This window comes from Microtus pennsylvanicus, chromosome 1, assembly GCF_037038515.1.
Source record: "Microtus pennsylvanicus isolate mMicPen1 chromosome 1, mMicPen1.hap1, whole genome shotgun sequence".
Lineage (NCBI taxonomy): Eukaryota > Metazoa > Chordata > Mammalia > Rodentia > Cricetidae > Microtus > Microtus pennsylvanicus.
Window position 1 is genome coordinate 127,714,068 of NC_134579.1, and position 21,071 is coordinate 127,735,138.

The window sequence follows — 21,071 nt, forward strand, 5'->3', positions numbered from 1 at the left end:
AGAGTGTGAACTCGAGGCTAGCCTGGGCTATGTCTCGAGAGGAAAGACCTGCAGGGTGCTTTTCCCAAGTTGCCTTGGTGACAAGGCAGTAACAAAGCAGCAGGGATAGCCTGCCTCCTCACTGCCCATGCCCACACGCAGGTGACATTCTCATTCTGTGAGATGCTCTTAGCGGTCTCCCAGGGACTTTCTACAGCAGTTTCCTCGAATTAGCAAGGGGCAGATTTTCCAAAGCCATACACAAGCGCATACTGAAGAAGTGGCTACACAGAGCAAGGAATTTAAAACTAACGGATGGGGCCAGCGAGACGGCTCAGGAGGCAAAGCCCCTTGCTGCCAAGCCTGGCGACCTGACTTAATGCCCAGGACAAACAGTAGAATGACAGAACTTGTAGGGCCCTGGTCTCCCTTATTCCTGTGGTGCATTTGTGGGGACAGTTTATGATCAACTTACTAAGCTTCCTGTGTGTTTCTGTGCTATGCCTGCCCCGCCTGGTGGTTAGCTGCAGGGCATTCACTCCATTGATAATATGGTAATTTCCCACCTGCCTGGGCGGAGATCCTTGTGCTGCAGTCAGGTAGATAAAAACTCCCCCAACGCTGAATAAAGTGGCATTCGGCTGATCTCCTTTCGAATGACCCTGGTCTCTCTGTGTCTTTTTTTCAATCTCCAGGCCCTTGCCCGACTCGCGTTCGGTACAGAGGCGCGCGAACTGTACCGAGGGTGTAACACCAAATCGGGTGTTACAAGAACTGACTCCCAAGAGTTGTCCTCTGGCTTCCATGTACACACACATCCACACAAATAATAAATGAACAACAACAAAAATAAAACACCCATTTCCATTCCTCCACAGATGTGTTTTCTTACTGGCTTGCACTTGAAAACACACAGCAAACCTGGAAAGTCCCACAGCCCAGCACCTCTGTGCCTGCCCAGTGCTGGGATCACCCCCACCTGAAACAACGCCCTGGGCTCTCCCTGGTCCTGCCCAAGATCCCTGGGCAGGAACGCTGACTCCCTTCTCTCCGCAGCATCCCTCACTGCCCACAGGTTCCAGATTCTACACATAAGTGATGAAAATCATGTTTCTAAGAAGGCCTGGAACAGCTGAGCCAAGCCAGGCATCGGGATGAGAGCTCTTCCACCACGCCACACCCCACGTAACCCAAAGCTGAGGAAACTGAGGCTTGAGCTGAAGGGTCTATCCAGCAGGACACCACAGCCTTTGATCCTTTCACTGTCTTCCTCCCCCAGGTCTGGGACACAGCTTTCTAAGCTTCGGGGTGCAAAGATGACCGAGTGCTGGGGCTGCTGTGCTCAGCATCATCTGGACCCACCTGAAATCAACAGGAAGCAGCCCTGCCACGGTGGCCCTGTGCCCTGCTCCTTAGGAGAGGCCAGGATCCATGTCTTAGATCCAGAGGCCCAGATAAGGCTGTCTTTGCCCCAGTCACACCCCATAATGACACTGATGCCAGAGCTCTGAGCCTAGCTCTGTAGCCTGTAGAAAATACTCAAGAAAACTGGACTAGCCCAGGGCAGAGAGTGTTACCTCCAGTACATGCTAAGGAAGTACAGCCTCCTCCTGTGCCCTTGTCTAAGCATGGCTCAGAAAAGCCAGTGTGAGTCTGCACACCATTCCTCCAAAAGGCATGGACTTAGGCAGGTCACACCTGATCACTGAGCCTGTTAGCCACACCGAAAACTGGGAGAAAGTGAAAAAAAAACTTCCAGAAGGTGGCCAGGGCAGTCGCCTGGGTGGAGCCTGTGCCTCCCTGCTGAGAGCACTATAGAACAAGAACAAGGGCTGAGGGACCCCCTGGACCAGCAGATCAATCCCAGCTTGCCCAGAGCAAAGGACCACAGACTCCTCAGGTGAGGTAAGCTGGGCCCTATCTTGGTGCCTCAGTTCCTTCTCCTGGGAGTGACAGGGATATCCCCTGCCCTAACTGGTGGCCTGGCTTGGAATGAGAAAAACATTCTGGGTCACCTTAAATTCAAATAAACCCCAGTTAACTGAAAATCAACTTCCAGATCCCCAAACATCCTCAGCTCTCATCACAGCCACAGTGAAGCAACACTGTCCCAACTGTGTGCACAAACCCTCCGAACTCTGTCATTGTACCCTTGAAGCTGCAGGGTTGGACATGGCTAGCTTCAGGACGATCCAGCAAAAGAGCATTTACATGGACATCGGCAGCTTTGCTTTTCCCCCAGAATGCCACTGCTCACTCTTTCTCACCAAAACTCAGCATTGTGTCTACAGCCCACACAGACCTCCCTTGGCCTAGGCTAAAGACTTGTGCGTGTCCTTCCTCGTTTTCAGGCTAGCCCATCCAGTGATGCTGTCTGTATTGCTGTCTGTGGTCTATCTCCTATCCTAGAAGGCAGACTGCACCACAGTGGGGCTTTGGTCCCATGGCTCCCTTCAGTCCCACCACATGGTGAGGGCTTGGTGTGTGCCTGCTGAATGACCCAGGCCACTCATTGCTACCCAGGCATATCTCAGCTTCCTGAGCACTACTGATGGGTGGAGCTAGATGGTTTTACTGTTGGGTTGGAAGGGGCCACACCCATGTTTAACAGCCTGCCAGCCTTCGATCCATTAGACTCTAGGAGGAGCCTGACTCAGTGTGACAACCAGAGCTGTATCTAGATGCTACCAACATTTCCCTGGGGATATCACCCTGGGACAGGCCACCTTGACAGCCCAGTTTGCAGCTGTGAACACTGAGGCTCAGAAAAAAGCGGAGCTGGGTTGAGGGTCAGAGAACCATCCCTTCCCTCTAAACCCAGCATCCCAAAGCTCTCTGCTGCCTCTCTGCTGCTTAGCCCACGCCCACCTTTGAGAGGATCACAGGATTACAGGGGAAGGAACCAATGCTCAGAAAAGCGGCATTCCCACCCAAAGCCACACAGCACAGGAGGATCTACTCCCTGAGCCCAACAGGAGCAGAGAGAGGCCCCACTCTCTGTCAACACTCTGCCCCCAGGTCACTCTCTGTTCAGTCCCAGTTCTGCAGGTTGCTGAGGCCCCACCTGAGGTGCTAGACACTAGGGTTTGAGGGTATCCTTCAGCTCCCAGACTGTTTATGGCTGGCTCTGGCTCCTTGCCCAGAACTGGGAGGCTAGGGTCGGGGTAGCTCATGAATTCCTCCAACAGGAAGGGTGACCGTTATGCAGACCAGGGACAGCTTCCCAGCTGGGTATTGCTGTCAGAAGAAAGAAAAACACCTTCATGCTCCCAGCTGCCTGGCGACCAACAGTGCCTGACAGCGCCGCCAGCCCAGCCCACCCCACCGATGCTGGCATGAGGTCTGTCCAACAGCTTCAGACAACCCAGCTCCCAGTGAAAAATGAAAAAGGTACAGGCAAGACTCGGTTGAAGTGCATCCCTCGCTGGGAGCTACGCTGTGTGACCTTGGCTGAGTTGCCTGGCCTCGCTGGGCAATTCTCTCAGTAAAGAGAATCTGTACGTGGCTTATCTCCCACCCTCCAGCCTGACGGTGAGGCTGAATTATTATTGCCTCAGTTTCCCCAATCCTCAGATGGGACAAACAGCAAAAGCGAAGCTCTGTGTCTCCCATCTCTGAAAGTCAGACAACCAGCCGAGCAGGCTAAAGGCCAGCGTTGTGAGGAGGGGCCCCGACTGCGGCTCTTTGAGGAAGAACTATTATTAGTCTCTTCACCAACGAGAAAACAGAAGCACAAAGAGGCTGCGTAACCTGCCCAACGATAGGAAGGATAGCTGCTGGGTTTTGAGCCCAGGAGGTCTGGCTTTGGAGCCTTTGCGACGCTATTCCCATCACTGCCACCACCACACTGTATGGTCTTCTTGGGCTTCTCTGGGGGAGATCTTTTCTCCTTTTTCTCTGTGTCAAGGATGCCAGACAGGCAGTGAGGAACTGAATATCTGAGACAACATGATCAGAAACGCCAGAGAGCCAGGCCTGGGGAGTCTCTCATGTGGAGAGATAAGGTACCCCACAGTGTCCCCAAGAACCAGACCCATCTGCAAGGGCAGAAAATGCTGAATGTCCCTGGGGGATGCATGTTCTAGGGCAGTCTAGAAAGGTTTGGAAATTTCTAGTTTGAAACCTGACTTTGGTCAGTACAAAATTTAGCTGTTTTGTACCCCCACAGTGAAAAAGAAAAAGCCACAAGCAAGGCTCGGTTGAAAGTCCATCTCTCACTGGGAGCTATGTTGTGTGACCTTGGCTGAGTTGCCTAGCCTCTCTGGGCAGTTTTCTCAGCTGGAAAATGTTTCAGGACAGGGAAATTAAAGACAAGAATAAATTTCTCCCACCTGAGAACTTTTGCTTTAACGTGGTTTCACACATGGAGACAGAGGTGTATTCTTCAGCCGCAGCAATACCTCCCAACATGAATACCTGAACAAAGCAAGCCCACCAACCAGTCCCAGGGAATCCAGTGGCAAGCTGGCAGCACTTTGTAAGCTGCCTAGCCTGTACCTGATCCCCTGCCCAGATCGGCATTCAGGCAGGCACTGCTAAACCTGGCCCCCAGAGCAGCCCCTTGCTGGGCACTCAGGACAAAACAGTCCCCTTCCCAGCTGTCACTAGGAAGGAGCTGGCCTGCCCTGCCAGCAGGCAAACACAATCAAAGAGAATCATGGGAACTCCCCAAGCTGGGGGACTATGGGGGGTGGGGGCAGTCTCAAGGGCCAGACCAGGGCTCAGCCTCCAGAACTCAGGGTTTAGAGCTAATTGCTTTATGCATCAAAACTGCCAAACACCCCAAGCCTACAGCAGGAAAAAGGAAGGAAGCTCAGAGAGGCAGATGCAGCCCTCCACTGCCTGTCTTAGGCTACACATACAGGGGTCAGTCCCCAGGATCCCCAGCAGGGAAGGGTTGGGGTACTGTATCTGCTTGCTACGGAACACGTCCATTCTACCCCCAAGTTCAAAATGAAACTTGCTCCTGTTTGGGAAAAGAATTTCATTAGGGGGAAAATATAATATGAAAATACCCATTTAGAAGGAATGTGCTATTAATTCTTAGTACTCCATGCAGAAGGGAAAATTGCATTTTTATCTAAATGGTTTTTCTGCATAAGCCATTTACAATGTACTTCGCTTCTCTGTAATAGGCCCTGCTAACCATTAGTGCTGGGACACCCAGGCTGAGAGCTGAGATCACCCTCAAACACATTTACTATAACCCCTGAAATGCTATTCGGAGGGGCACTCGGCAAACGGGTCCCAAATCCTTCTAAAGGAAGAAAGAAGATATTGCCGAGCAGGGGGGAGGGTGCTGAGGAAGAGAGCAGATAGTTTCAGCCAAAAGCAAATGTCCTGGCTCCCTCTCACCAGGGGACATGCCAAATCACCATGGCGTTTTGGTTGTGTGGTTCTAGCCACGCAACCACTCCCTGTTCATGCGCGACGCACCACGGTATACATGTCTCCATCAAACAAGCAAATAAGGATAGGATGAAATTCAGAACATCAAAACAAACTATTTTTAAACACCAAGCAAACAGCAAGATCGTAAGACTGCTATTTTCCACTAAACCACACTTCTCTAGGTTTGGAAGGCGCGGGTGTGCAAACAGCAAGGAGGTGCCGGGCTACTCCGAACAACGGAAAACACTCCACCGAGAGAAGAGGGATTGGTGGGGCCACAGGTCTGTCCACACAATCTCCACAGCATCTCTTGTCAAGATGCCTCAAACTTCAAAAGCAGCAATTCTCCCCCAACACACACTTTCTTTGCCCCCCCTCAAAGTGTCTTTTCGTCTTCTTCTTCTTTTTATTTAATCTTCCAGCTCTTTCTCTTTTGGATTCCCAAAATAACTACTGAATACCAAGGGTGGGGAGCTAGATTAATTCATTAAAGAGACTCGAGGCTGTGGCAGGAGCTGGGCGTGGGGCTCCTTCATGGCTGTGCCTCTGGCTGCTGTCTTCTGGCAAGACCTGGCCCATAAATTCTTACTACCAACCAAGAGCTCAAAATGTCATAATCACACTTGAGACAGGTAACAGGTGTGCCCCACCCTGCTGCAGCACTCAGACAAGGGGATGGGCACTGCAATTACAGGGTTTAAGGGTTAGATAAAGACCCTCTCCGAATTTAAAGCCAGACACCAGTATCCATTAGACTTTAACAGACCCACATAAAAAAGAAATTGTGTCCTCATCATTCCAAATGCCTGCTTCCTCAGAGCCTTGAGGTCACTGACAGTTGGCACAGCGCCAAAACACCCAGGCTGTGCCTGGCTATACAAAGATGGGATCTTTGGGAGGGAAACAACATATGAGAATCAAAGCTAACGGGGATCTAGGGGCCCTCAGGAAGATGCTTGCCACCGCCTAACTGGCTTTAAAGTGTGGCGTTTCCTAACACCATCTTAGAGACAGGCAAGGAGTGTGGTGTTCACTGACAAAGAGAGGGGGCAGCAGTTTAAATGCCCACGTCCTGTGAGTCACAGTGTTCAGAAAGGTTCTGGGTCAGTCTGCCATCTTCTTTCTTTTCCCGGATTATGAGGCCTCGGCATGGCTCCCCTTCCTTCTTTGGAACGTGACCCACACATTTCTCAAATTACACACAAGCAGAGAGGCCCACACACCACCATTCCCACCGATCGCCACAGCACAGGGATGATACAGGGAGCCCCAAAGCACGTTGAGATACCTCAGCTTGGGGTCATGCCATCCATTTCCCAGTCTTTTAGGAATTAATGCTCAGAAACTTCCCAGGGTCCCAGGATGGAGGCATCAGAAGAGGCCAAGTTCTATGGCTGCCTCCAAGGCCCTGGGTAGTGGAGACAGCTGAAAACTGCCTTCTCTCCAACTGCATAAGGCTGAAGGCCACTTGTTCCCCTCTCCCCAGCTTGTGAAGGATTGGGGGCTATTCTGCAATCAGTGACTGGGATCCTCCATTAATGCATACATGTACACACACACAAATGTATGTACACACATGCAAATACTTCTAACCTCACACAAATGCTTCTCACAAATCAAACACAAGATAAATGCTTCTTAACCAAACTGAGCCAAAATAATGAAATATACAAGGAAATCCACCAGCCCTTTCCCTGAGGCCCAGCAGGAAAGCCAATTCAGCAAAACCTGGTCATAACAAGATCTATGGGCCTCTACCTCACACCGAATAGAGCCAAAACTTTGTGTGAGCTTCGCGAGACAAAAATTATCTTTTCATTTCCTAGTAAGAGTTCAGCTCAGAAGGACACACACACCACATACGCATGCTCCAAACACAACCCACAGGAGATGCGCAGAGCCTGGATCATCTAGAAACAGCTGCAGCATAAGGACTACGCAATTGCTCCCCTTCCAAAAAGCCAAATGCCAGCCTCTCTGGCCTCAGCACCAGCCAGCTCTGCACCAGCCAGCTGCAGAGACAAAAAGACACTTGTTTCAACCAGCTAGGACTTTGACCAGGGCATGAGGGTTCCTGGTCCCCTAAAGGCCAGGCATAAGTCTCTTTGCCATGCTCCTTCCTACACCTGGCTTACCCCAAGTTAGGAAATGTCCCTTCTGCTGGATCTGTCACTAACTTGAGCTCCCTTTTGCCTCACTCAGAGAAAGAATGGGACTATCTCCTGAGTTGGAGGCCAGTGAGGGCACGCTGGCTCCTCAAACTGTGAAGGACCTGCCATGGGGATCAGGGCTCAGTCTCCAGGGGAAAGGACGCCCCCACCCTGGCTTATGGAATGACCCCAGCACATCTATAGCACTTGGCTAGATGGACATTTCTGTGGCTCAACCCTCCCACAGCCTGTCTGCAGTTATTATCACCCTGTGCTGGTTTGGTAGCTCGCTGCTAATAGACCTTCCGAGCAAGACCGTCCGTATCTACGTCCCTCTATATCTATGTGGGGAAAGTTGGGCACTGTCATTTGTGATACATATGTCAGTCTCCAAGCAAGTCCCACACTCTTGCCTTGTCCGGGAGGTAGAAATGATTCCCACCGTTAGAAATTATTTTTCACACCCAAATCTTGAGCTGCAGTAAATAACACTGGACTCTTAGGGTGTACTTCAGCCTGTCCTGTCTGTCACCTCTGTCGCAGCCACTCCTCTCACTGCAGAAAATAGGCTGTACCCCAGTTCTCCAAACTGGAAATGGCTCTCTCTCTCTCTTTCTTTCTCTCTCTGCCTTCTGGCTCCCGAGAAAGGGGAGAAACCACATGAGGTGTGTCTTAAAGTTAAGAGTTTTCAGACAGGAAAGGACCCATCAGCTTCTCAGCAGATTCTCAGCCTAGGCTGCTCGGCTGCTCGGAGGTCTCTGCAGCCTCACCCACCTCCTCTGATCTAAGAGATCGTCAGAAGTATCTTATTCCTGGTGGTCACTGTCAATCATTTAACAATGCTATATTCCAAGATCCAAGGATGTCACGGTAACTGGGAAGAGTCTTATGCCCTGTGCCCCGAATGACTCTGTGTGTGTGTGTGTGTGTGTGTGTGTGTGTGTGTGTGTGTGTGTGTTGTGTTAGGTAGGGTCACATGAGCACATGCATGGAAGAATTCATTAACTGTCACCTCAAGTTCCAAGAACTCCCAAATACAACCAGAAAAGCTAGATAAAGCATGCTGGGATCCCCAATTTCAAGACAGACTCGTGGCCCCAGTCACTCCACGTAAAGCCCAAGGCATCAGAAAAGCCAGAGCATCTTGTCAGCTGCAGAAAAAATGCCTTCCCCATCCATGCCTTGGGGTCAAAGGAGCCCTTTCTGCCCAAAGACTCTTTACTTATGCATCAGCACCGCAGAGGAAAAAGGAATTGTAAATCTCAGCTCAAGCACCAGGATGGACCTCTGGGTTGTTGCACGCCAGCTGTGGGAAGCGGGGTCCAGAGCGAGAGAGACTCCCGAGTGCCTCAAAGTCAGTTCACAATTCCTCCAAAGCCTTTGCTATCTGGGAGTCTTGGGAGAGGCTTGGAGACACAGTGCTCCTCTGAGTGTCTTTAAAGCCTCAAGCTTTCCAAAGACCCTCAACAGCAACATGTCCCCAACACGTTTTTTCAACTCACCAGCTAGCTTACCTAGAGCAAACGTCAGCCCAGGTAGAAGAGACTATAAACCCTAAACCAGTGGCTCTCGGAGCCATCTGAGTCCTAGGATCGTGTTTCTGTGAAAAGCCCAGAACTCTCCACAGAGAGGCCAAAAACAGGAAGAAAGATGAAGACTTCTAGTCACACAACTGATCCGCAAGCGAGAGGGAACGTGGCATGGCAGGCATGCGACCCTCCATGCTTTAGAGGCAAGACTGTAAGAGTCTGCCTCTACCGTCAAGGATGTGGGCTACACCAGCCTAAACTGACTGGGTATTTTCCCCTCCTTTTTCAGAGCAGTTCATTTCACATAAGATGTCTCTTCCGGGACATTCAGAAAGAACCAGAAAGCAAGTAGGGATGTGTTAAGACCTCCAAACTGCTCAATTCAATCGCCTTCAGTTTAAAGGGCATTTGGGTCCTCCAATGACGTATAAATCGTGGAAGGATTTGTTCTCTCTCTCTCTCTCTCTCTCTCTCTCATCTAGCGGTGCAAGGAACAGCGGTAATACAGACAGCGCTAAAGACCACGCAGCTTTCTCTCATCCCTGGATGCTGTGGCTGGGATGGGGCCCCATTCAGTAGGTTCAAGGGTGTCTACAATGTGGCTGCTAGGTCCAAACTGAAATTACTGGGGATTTGAAACAGTTACAACACTCAGAGAACCTGTGGTACCTCCTGGACCTTGTGCCTCGGCAGAGCACCACTGTCTACAGCAAACACTCAGCTGGTGTTCCAAACCTCAAGCCTGATGATTTTAATGCAGATGAAAAAATACAGCAGGCCTCAGCTCCCTCTGGTCACTATACCCCATGAAAATGATGGTTTGGGGGACCAGAGAGATGAATCAAAGGTTAAAAGCACAGACTGCTGTTCCAGAGGACCCAGGTTCAACCCCCAGTACCCACATGGCAGTTCACAATTGTCTGTAGCTCTAAGATCCTACATCTCCACACAGACATACATGCAGGCAAAACATAAAATAAAAATAATTTTTAAAAATATATGTCTTTTAAAAAATAAGAAAATGATAGCTCTTAAACCTGTTTCCACCCAAGAAAACTGAACTCAACTCCACTTTCCACTTCTGAGCACATCCCTGTAGAGTTTGGGCCCTGGGAAGGCCATACCCACAAGGCCTCAACAGAACGACTCAGACCCAACAGAACAACTGATTGTCCCCAAATGAGACTTGCAGGCAGTTGTCCCCAGAAGAGACTGGGTGTTGCATGCAGGCCCTTGGAAGATGGCAGGAAATGCCGGCCACCTTGGGCTGACAACCCATCCAGACAGATGAGCCAGGATCCCCACAGCTGCTTGTGCTCAGAGCCCCATGCTAGGCTCCACAGTCCCCTGGAGCTGCTCAGTGTTGGGGGTCTGAAGGGACTGTTGTGCCTTTGAACACAGAAGGTCCCTGCAGGTTGAACTATGACTAATTTGAGAGCCCAGCATCGTCTCTGCCACATCATTGGTACCAAAAGATTTCCATAAACAACCAGCAGTTTCTGATGCCCACAACTGGGGAAGGAGGGGTGAGAGAATCATGGATTGAAAGATTCCTTCCCTCACAAGAACCCAGACGTAGCTGAATTCAGCCAGGAAGACACTTCCACATCACATGCTCACACATAGAACTGGGCAAAGGGTGCATGTGTTTGTTGCTGAGATACGCCAGTCTAAACCCACCCACAGACCAGGGGCAGAGGTTTTGTAATCAGGATCTTCAAAATCAATGCTTTTAAGATTTGCGCTCATTCCGGTCCCCTTACAGAATCAGAACCTGTCAACTGTGGCCACTGAGATGCAGATTAGCTCACTTACGGGGAAAATAGATTGGGGACAGCAAACAAGAAGCTACAGATCTGAGTGAGGGAAGCGCACATTGACGTGTGCCTGTCAGGGTATGGGTAGAAGCTGCACAGAGGCCTGTTTTCCTTTGCTTGTCACCCCAAGACTAGACAGAACACCGAACCTCACTTGGGCTACACACTCTCCAGCAAGCCGACTTCATCTGGTCTCAGTGTGTATGAGAAGGCCAGGAAGCCCCTCTCCATCACCCGCTAAGGGCTCTATCAACGAGGCTGCCATGAGCAATCAAATCCCACACTCAAATCTATCTACCCAAGGCACACCTAAAAATAGATGCATCCTTACAAACCTCCCCTCACCAGACAGACAGATGCTGCTTACGTGAAGGTGAGGAAGCTGGGCTATTCTGGCTCCTCCTGGCCAAAGGACAAACAGAGAATTAGCCAAATAGGTTGGAAAGCAGGCGGACATGCTGGTTACAGGAAAACACGTTAGCTGGGGACCCTTGGGCAAGGGAGGAGTTGGCCTGTTCTCCTGCGGTCCCCATGCACTCCCCAGACATTTGATCCCATTATACAAAGCTGCAGGCTTTTCATCTCTAAAATTAGCCGACAGAGGTAAATACAGTATTCCTAACTGACAGTATTTATCTCCTAAATGGTTTTGGCAAAGCGGATTGCTCTCTGGGCAAGGAACACAATCCAATGTTATTGTCATTCAAGTGGAGAGGAAAGGGCCACTGGTGCCTCCCTGGGTTCCACAGTGTTGAGGAGCCCCTGGTCCCCTTCACCCAGAGGAAACTTCTCATTTCACCTGGCTTCTAGCATGGCATACATCAGGAGAGTGGATCGAGTAGCCTGTTGGTGAGGGGAGCTGTATTCTCAGGACCGATTAAGACTCTTTGTAGAAATTTAAATACCTCTGTCAGCCAAACAAAATCATATCAGGAATCATAGAATTTCATTGCTAGAAAGAGAAATGAGATTAAACCACCCACGCTCCTTTCCTAGAGCCCTCGATAAAACAGAAGTGCATCTCAACAGCCTCTCACTTCCGGTCTGCAGGGGCCTCACAAGAACTCCAAATGAATTTATATGAGAGAAGGCTTTTCCGTCAGCACAAGCTGTATGTAACTATAAGTAAATGGTGCATATTGGAATGCACTGGTACTTAAAAATATAAAATAAATTTAAAAAACACAACAGAAAAAAATGCAGGAGCAGAGTCGACAGCAAGTTCAACTCTACTGAGCTTCAGCCCCTTAAAAATCTGTTGTCCTTTATTAATATTTAGTAGAAATGTGTAATTGCAGATGTGTGCTGCTTGGGGTTTATGTCGGGAGGCGGGCAAGGAAGACAGGTTTATTACAGCCATGAAATATTAAACAAGCGTGGAAGAACAGTAGTTAGATGCCCTCCACTAGCCAGGGAGTGTGCAGCCAGAGCACTGGCCGCACAAAAGGGGCCCTTATCCATTTACGGTACCCTTGATTAGCACCTGAGGGGCCTGGGGTTACATCTGCTGAAGGCGCAGAAGTCACATGAAGGCTGCAAGAGAAAGGCAAGGCAGCGCCGGCTCACGTTCCCAGGAAGAGTCCAGATGAGACTTCAAAATTTCCTCTCTAGCGCAGGAATGATGGACACATGGTTCCATCAGCCACGGCAAACCTGGCTTCCTCAAGCGTTCCATCCCTGCCCTAACTATACTTTCTCAGCCTTGCCTGTGTTCCTACAAGAACACAGAGGAGCATGGAGTTCCAAAACGTCTCCCAAGTCTCTGCAAAGACACAGGACTTGAAAGTTGTGGGGCGGGAGGCAAGGATTAGGTGCGCAGTGCAGACAGAGGCAGCTCCGGCCTCACTGTGTATGAAAGGCCCTCTGGCCACTGGGTTTAATACACAGGGCTACCAGCAGAAGGACAGAAGTTTGCTGAGAGCAGAGTCAGTACACATCATGGAAAATTCCTGTCCTGAAAACCATGTAGCGCAAAGGAAGCCAGAAAACACATTTCCCCAAGTCAGTGCCCACTGCGTATCTTCTACCATCATTTTCCCTTCCTTTCTGTCTTAAAATTCCCCAAATCTACACTAAGCATATTATTACACATAGGTAGAGGTCCAGCCAACTATCTTAAAGCCATCTTATCTTTGCTGACATGAAATGTCTGAACCACCTCAAACGCCCTTCCCTTCACTCCAACTTTGGACAGGAAGCCTCATGGGTAGAAGTGGAGTTTTCTTATGAGAAAGTATTTGTCCAGTTGGTTGAGAAGTTAGGGCCGTGTCATCTAGAGAAGCTCACTCTTCTTATCGCCATATGACCTTCTGGCCTAGACCTTTTAGAAACTGCAACGGGCCAGTCAAGTTTCTTCCTCTCCAAGGGACCATCTACAGACTGAAGAACAAGCGAGAGGCTCCGCTGTCGTTCTGACTTATATCTCCTTCCAGCGCATACCTTTGTAAAACACTGACTAGTATGCTGTCATCTGAGCAGAGAATTTCAGAAATGGAGTTAATATTTAATCACATTAGTACTGGCATATTTTCCAGAGAGACAAAATATCATCACAAAAATGGCCTGAGAGAATGGTGAGGGAAAACATTTTCTGGGCTGAAGGTTCAAGGCCCATCATCCTCCCTGGATATCCCCACACCAGCAAATGGGGCTGGGCAACTTTTAAGAAACAGACCATTTTCTTTTACCTTTTTCTTTTTTCTGACTTATTTCAAAGTGGCTCTTTTCAGCCGGGGCTCTCAGAAGCTGACAGAGAGTCATGTGCGTTTATTTGCACAGCCTATACAAATGGAACTGTGGGGTGTTATCATAATGAAAACTTTAATCACCCTTATTTACTACCATTGAGGAAGCCAAAGTCGGGGAGTCCCTATTAAACCCGAGCTTGCAGCCATGCAGCACACTATCCTTCTATATCAGAGTAGAGAACAAAGAGGGTCAAGTGGGTACTCCCCACCAGGCTTAGGAGACAGACAGTCCTTTGGAAGTGTATCTCCTCACAGACAGGAGAATGTCCTCCAGTTTACAGAGGCAATCAACCCAGAAGCGACTGGTACATGCTTCCATGTGTGTATGGTACCGGGACACTGAAACAAGCTAAAAAAGGAAGGGAAGAAGGAAGGAAGGAAGGAAGGAAGGAAGGAAGGAAGGAAGGAAGGAAGGAAGGAAGGAAGGAAGGAAGGAAAATATCCTGTAAAGTCATGTCAGCAGCACTTGAAGCCTGCACCTCTCCCACTGAGAATGAGGTGGAAAGATACAAAAAACAAAACAAAACAAAAAACAAAAACCCTCCTTAAAGCCCCAATACTTCCCCACCTAGAGGGTCTTTCTAACAACTAGAAGGAGAAATACTAACGGGTTTTCTTTATTAATTCTCTAATTTTTAAAAACTTTTCTTACCCTATTTTGGCCATTATGTTTTTAATTACTTGTGACGCGGGGGGGGGGGGGGGCACAGACTGGACCAAGAGAAGTGACAGCATTGAGTCCTGAGCTAACTGACCATGGACTGGGCTAGATCGAGATGTTACATCCAAGAAAATAAGGGGCGGCAGGAAACTGTGTCTGAGTCAGGAGAGCTGAGGGTCCCAAACTAACCAATTTCTGGCCTTGCCTGGGAGTAGTCTGTAGAATGCTGCTGCTGGGCTCGGTGTCTGCCGTGCATGCTAAACACCCGGCTTCAAATGAGAGCGCGGGCCTGGGCATCCCAGGCTGGGCAGTAACAGGAACAAAGAGAAAAGCCGTCAGACACACTCGTGAACCAGAAAGCTAAGGGAGACTACCCAGAGTTCGAACACCTCAGCTCCTGCGTCCTTCTCCCTAAAGGGGCCTGTCATATTTTCTTAAAACTTACCCTCCCCAGATTCATACTTAAAACCCAGTGGGAGGGTTCAGCAGAGACCAGAACGCTGAAGATGAGCGATCAAGGGGACAGTTTTTTAAAAGACGGGCTTAAATTGTCAGCCATGCGCCATGGTAATATTCTGTCCAGCAAAGCCCAATGAGGAAACTCAGATTCAGAAGCAGAGTGGGGAAGCAGGCAGAACGATGCTGCCAGTTTTAAAAAGCTGCTAGCTATGTTTCTGCAAAGAAAAACAAAGCCCCATTCATATAAAATGCAAACTTATTGCAGCCTACTCATCTTTAGATGAGACTTTTTACTGGCCCTGTCCCTCCCACCTTAAAGGCCTCTGGGCCTGGTGGGGAAGGGGCGTTCAGTGTGCAAATGAGACCTGGGACTGGACATCTGTCACCAACGCCAAGTGAGATCTAGACAAGCGAAGGTCCTTTGTGTGTTAGGAATAGTCATACCCCAAACACACATGATGTCCTGAAGGAGCGGTGCACTCGCTGCCAGTGGAACCCAGTCCCAGTCCGTGGCTGCCCAGTGTCAAGCAGATAAACACCTGGGATTGGTGGCTGCCTAGAACCCTGGCTGAGAGCTATTCTCTAAAAACAAATGACCAATGAGGCCTGGCCTCTGAGTGACGCTGCCCACACCAGGGCGGGGACTTTGCAAAAGTCCTAAACCAACTCCTGCTGAATGCTAAGGAGGAAAGGGTGGGGGGCCATGTAGCTTTCCAGCTGTCCTGGGGGGAGGGGTAGAACACCTAAGCAGTGGGCTGAGTGCTGAAGGCAGCAAGAGTCTTAGTGTGAAGTGACGAGGTCAGCTTGTCCAAGACCTGAACCCTGAAAACTAAAACTGGGAGGTGGAAGGCGTAACTACGGATGATCCTCCAAAGGGGAATATAAGTTCTTGCTACCAGGAAAACCAAAATCTACCTGAGAGCCCAGCAAGGTCCAGCCACAGGTTGCCTGGGTCTGTGGAGATGAAGGCCAGCCCACACTAGGGCTGGGACCAGAAAACAAGCAAGGCGGGTACATATACCTTCTTTGTTGTTGGGGTTCTGGGGCTTGGCCTTCTCCCAGGGTGCCAGCGTCTTGTCTTCATCTCCACCATCCACCAGGGCCTTGTCAGGCGGCATGTACCAGGGGGTGCTGTGCTCTGCCATCAGAGAGTCTAGGTCGATGGTGCTCATGGCACTCTTGACGGCCTCGGAGCAGCAGCTGCCCAGTTCGCTGTCACCGTTCTGTGCTCCTGAGGCCCCTACAGCACACTCAGCTTTTTTGCCACCCTTGAGCCCCAGGGGCTGGTCCTCCGAGATGCTGAACTGCTGTCTCTGCAGCTGGATCTGGGCCTGGAGAATCTCCAGGGGATGGATCTCGTCGGGCGGCGGTGCACTGCTGCTGCTGCTGCTGCTAGTTGGGGTCCTGACCTGCTCCAGACCTGGAGTGCCAGGATGGCCGGTGCCCACGCCCCCACCATAGCTGTCAGGGGTCGAGGTAGAGGTAGACAGGATACTCAGGCCCAGCGCGGGAGCCTTCAGTGCATGTTCCCCAGTACCCACTCCTCGAGGAGGAAGTTTGGGTGAGCTGGTCACCAGGGGGCTTCGGCTGGCTTTTGCCAGGACTGTGGTGTTGTCAGAACTGGAGGACACTTCGTCCTCGTTCGCATAACTTGTGCTCACCTCATCAGAGGCGAACTCACCCACGTGCGGGGAATTACCATCCGATTTGGCTGTGCTGTCCAGGGACACCATGAGGTCCGGCTGGTCCCCAAGGAGCAACTCGGCTCCCTTTCCCCATGACGGTGATGTGAGGGCCTTCTCGTGGGGTGTGGGCCCGCGGGCCTCGTTCACAGAGCTTGCCGCAGCAGCTGAGCTAGGAGCCTGCTGTTGCCCGGGGCTCACCCCTGGTGCTCCTCCACTGTCAGGAGCTGCAGAGTACTTGTCAAAGAAGGTCCCGGGGCTCACGTGACCACTGTCCCTTTTTCTGCGTCCCCTTCCCCGGCCACCGCCCCCAGGTCCAGGCTTGCCATCGTTCCCCGATGTTGATTCCAGGGTATAGTTGGGGGAAAGATTGGTGCCATCACCCTGGATGGGTGGGTTGGGCGGTCCTGAGGATTTGGAACCGCCACTACAGGCCCCGGAAGGGCCTCCGGGTCCAGGGGCCCCAGAAGTCCCTCCAGGGAAGTAATCCGAGCCCGGGTTGCCGGCCGCGGCCGCGCTGTCGGGCTCGTTCTGGCTCAGTTTCCTTTTCCCTTCGGGTGGGTTCTTCTTGTTGAAAGTCACGTTGAGATTGGGAGCACCCAGGCTGGCGATCATGTTCTGGCAAGCGGTGGAGAGCGCAGCTAGGCAGCTCTGGCCGAACAGGTTGTCCTTGGAGCTGGGTTTGTTGAAGGACCCCAACGACAGCGCGCCCAGTTTACTGGCCGAGTTGCGCTGGCTGGGCTGGAAATCTGGCTGCGGCGGGTAAGGTCCCCCGCCAGAGCCCGAGCTATTGCTACCGGCGCCCGCACTCGGGGGCGAGTTCACGCCTGGAGCGCTGTGCGGGGTGGCCTGCCGGCTCCCTGAGCCAAATGGAAAGCCGGGCTGGCCCCCGAGAGCTGGCGCAGGAAAATCTGGAGGCGGGGGCCGCCGCTCAGACGGAGCATTGGGCAGTCCCACACCAGCCCCAGGCGACTGCAACTGGCCTAAACTAGCCAAGCTGCCCCCAAACTGCAGCCCCGGAGAAGCCAGAGCGGGCACGTGGCCTTCCCCCGGCATCCTCAGAGGCTCCTGCAGAGAGCCTCGAAATAGCACCCCTGAACCACCCGGGGCAGGGGGAGGCGCTAGGCCAGGGTCGTGCGGGCCGCAGTCTGCCGGCAACCCCGCACCGCCCATCCTCCGGGGCAGCAGGTCTCCCGGCGGGTGTGGACCGGGAAACCATGCACTCTCTTGTGCCAGGTGGGACGCCTGCTGCTCGAAGCCGCCCAGACGCCCCGCACCCGTGCTGCTGCCTTCTCGTTCAAAGTTCGTCTGAGCCAAGCCGCTCATCGAACCTCCATGGACCAGGCTACCTGGGCCTACGTCCCCAGGATGACCTAGCTGGGCCAGGTTGGGCTGTCGCAACCGTTGCTGCTGGTTCCGAGACGCCATCTGTTTAATTATGAGGGCCGCATTCTGGCGTTGTTGTTGCTGCTGCTGCTGCTGCTGCTGCTGCTGTTGCTGCTGTTGCTGCTGCTGATGCTGCTGTTGCTGCTGCTGCTGCTGCTGCAGAGACTGGTGTTCCGGACCCGGGTGTTGCAAGGGCGGTCCCGAGGTGAAGCTGTCCGGCACAGGCGGTGTGAACTCGCCTGGGAGGCCTGGGTAGGCAGAGGGAGAAAGTTGGTTGTCCAGGGCGCCGTTATGCATGCTACCATTCCACGAGGTGCAACGGTCCACGCCTGCGCTGCCCGGGAAGTCAAAGCGAGGCCTCTTGGCCACGTTCATGTAGGGGGGCGCATCGAAATGCTGCAGCCTCTGGTTGGGCGCCTGCTGAGGAGGGGGATGCTGCATGCTGAAAACAGGCTCAGAATATGGGTGCATGCTCCGGTTCTCTAGCCGGTGGATGGGATACTCAAACTGAGCGTGCTGGCTGGGCAGCATGGGGCCCCCGTCCTGCAGGCCGCCGCTGGGTGTGCCAGCCTCGCCCTGCTGGGGCCGCGGGAGAGCAGGAGGGCAAGAATTCTGTCGGACCAGAAGCCCGGGTGGTGGCGGCTGCTGCTGAGGGGGCTGCTGCTGCGAGGATGGTGGGGCCTGCTGGGGAGGCTGCATTAATGGGTGCCGGGAGCCCACTGCAGGCTCCAGACTCACAGGCATCTTTCGGGCCCCGCCAAACCTCTCGAAAAACACTCCGTGCTGAGGTTGCTGCTGTTGTGGTGGTGGCTGAGGTGGCTGGCCGTGCATTTTGGACAAACCTACCAAGCCTGCAGCTCTGGGCATGGCCGAAGCACCCGGGAAAGCGCCCCCGGGAACCTGTCGACCCGCCGCGTAATGTGGCAGCTGTCCTTCGGAGTCGGAGGGCGAAAACATGTCAAAATGTCCTGAGGGCGGCTCGCCCGGGTAATTGTATTCCAGCGAATCTACTGCTCCTTGGTTCGTCACCCTCCGGGGCTCCAGACTGTGAGAATCCGAGCCGCTGGAGGCCGGCAGGCCGTGGAAAGAAGCAGCCCGGTTAGGGCTCTGGTCCAGCGGCAGGCACGGGGCAGGCACGGCGTGGCCCGAAGTGCCCGAACTGTGGAAATCCGGGAGGTTTGCTGGCCGCTGCGGGCCGAAGCCCTCCGGCCCCTGGCTCTCCGCCATGTGCTCATAACTCTCTGCGAAGGGCGGCTGGCTGCCCAGGCCGCTCGCTGCACCTCCGTAGCCAAGAAGCCGGCCCCCGTGCAGACACGAGGCACCTGGGTCCGGACCACCGAAGTTGCCCCCGAAGTGGGGGTGATGCTGGTGGGGGTGGTGGCCTCCGGGGTGGCTGTGGTGAGGCTGCTGACCACCGAAGAAGCCGTGCACAGGCTGCGCCTGCAGCCCCCCTGCGTGCAGCTCTGAGTGGCCGCGCGCGTGAAAGCCGTAGGGCTCCATGTTCAACCCCAAGATAGGGGGTTCACCCAGAGCGCTTATGGCAGGGTCCACAGGGCCAGGAGGGGGCCCGGTGTGGAAAGAAGGAGCCTTAAAGTGGGCGTTCATACTCAGTCCGGCTTCGTTAAAGTTCCCCTCGCCCTGGCCAGCGTGCCGGCTGTTGATCTGGGGCTCGAACTGGTCCAGCCCAAACATACTTGGCTGGGGGCGGGGGGGGGGATCAATAGGGCATGACAGCCTGCTCCGCGGCGCGCCTCGGGCCAGCTACTCGCTTCAGGCCGGCTCCGGCGCTCCCGGACGTTCTCACCGGGGCGAAGCACAGCGCTCACCGCCACCCCGCCGGGCGCGCGGGCGCTGGCTGGGAGCTCTCCGCTGCTCTCCGGAACCTCGAAATCTACCCAAGCGGGCCTCTCACGTCTTGCGAGGCCGGGGTGCCTCCTGGAGCCTTGTCGGGGGGCCCATGCCCCGGGCAGATGGCACGAGTGGGTATGCGGAGAGGAGACCTGGCGGCCGACCAGCTAAGACAAAAAGTTAAGTGGGGTGGGGGGAGGAAAATAGGCGGGAGAGAGAAATGATCACCTTTTGGAGTCCGCTGCGCGGCCGCTGGGGCCGTAGGGGAGCCCCTTGGTCCCTCCCCTGCCCCGAGTCCCCGAGCCCGGGTCGCACGGGTTCCCGCACCTCCAGGCGATCGGCGACGAATGTTTCAGCGGCTCGGAAGACAGGCAGCTCCGCTCCTCATCGCCGGTGCTGGCCCCGCGGCAGGAGATGCGAGCGCCGGAGCGGGATCGCAGGCTGCGGGAAACGCGCGGCTCCGCGGCTCGGGCTCGTCCGCCAGTCGCCGCGCGAGTTCGCGGGCGTCTGTGGCCGCGCGCGGGCGGGAAGGCGTGGGGTCGGTGGTTCCGAGGCTGCGGTTCCCGCCTCCGCGCTCCGCGGGTCCCTTCGGACCCAGGAAGGGGCCGCGCGTGAGCGAGCTGGGCGCCCGGGGCGGGAGGGGCGTTGCGAGGTCCGGGCTCCCGCTCAGCGTCTGCCTCTAGCCGGCGCCCGGAGAAGCAGCAACAAGTTTTGCGTTTCAGCAATCCATTCCAGCCATTACCGCTGCACCAATCAGCGCCGCCCGAGCGGGCCCGGGGCGGGGCTCGCTCTTAAGGTGGTCCCGGGTCGGTGGCGTCCCGGGGCCGGGCTGCGCAGGCCTGGCCACCGACCCGCGCTACTCCGAGTCTAGGCTACGGCGATGGGGGTGCGCCCTGGGTGCCCCCGGCTGGGGAGGGCGCGAGCAGAGGACTACGGCGGGAGCCGGGCTTTGTCCGCCCCTTCCCATTCACTGTTTCCAACTCCCCACCCCCAACTGGAGCCAGCGCGACCTGCCGGGTGGGCAGGGGCGGGGAGGTGGGCGGTGAACTGTGCGGGGCGCACAGACAATGGGGTCGCCTGGCAGAGCCCCGGGACTCGCCAGGGAAAGTCGCTAAGTGTCGCCTGTGCTGCAGCCCGGTGCGGTGCACCAGGGAGCCGGCCCTGGGAAGTTTACGGTGTGATCGCCGAGGGCAAACACAAAGTGAGGTAGTCTCCCGGAGCCAGGACTGGCTTGCTGCTTCCCGAGTCGCCCATCGTCCGCGGCTTCCGGTTTTCTGCCCCTGGCTCCACAGAGAAAAAGCCACGCACACTCGGCTGCTTTCTGGGGACACTTTGGGTGAGCCCGGCGCGGAAGCAGCGAGGCGAGAAAATGCGGAACCCCGAGAGGAGCGACTCGCAAAGCGCACACAGTGGGGCTCCGAC

The 21,071-nt window shown here is 53.8% G+C and overlaps 1 protein-coding gene across 1 annotated transcript in view; it reads right to left on the reverse strand.

Annotated features, from left to right (window-relative positions):
* The window catches only part of Mn1 (MN1 proto-oncogene, transcriptional regulator), a 35,739-nt gene extending 16,246 nt beyond the window's left edge, over window positions 1-19,493 (reverse strand). Inside the window, exon 1 of the mRNA XM_075983650.1 lies at window positions 15,755-19,493. Within this exon, the coding sequence (XP_075839765.1) occupies window positions 15,755-19,493 (3,739 nt within the window). The remainder of the gene's footprint in view (window positions 1-15,754) is intronic.
* Window positions 19,494-21,071: the final 1,578 nt, after the last annotated feature.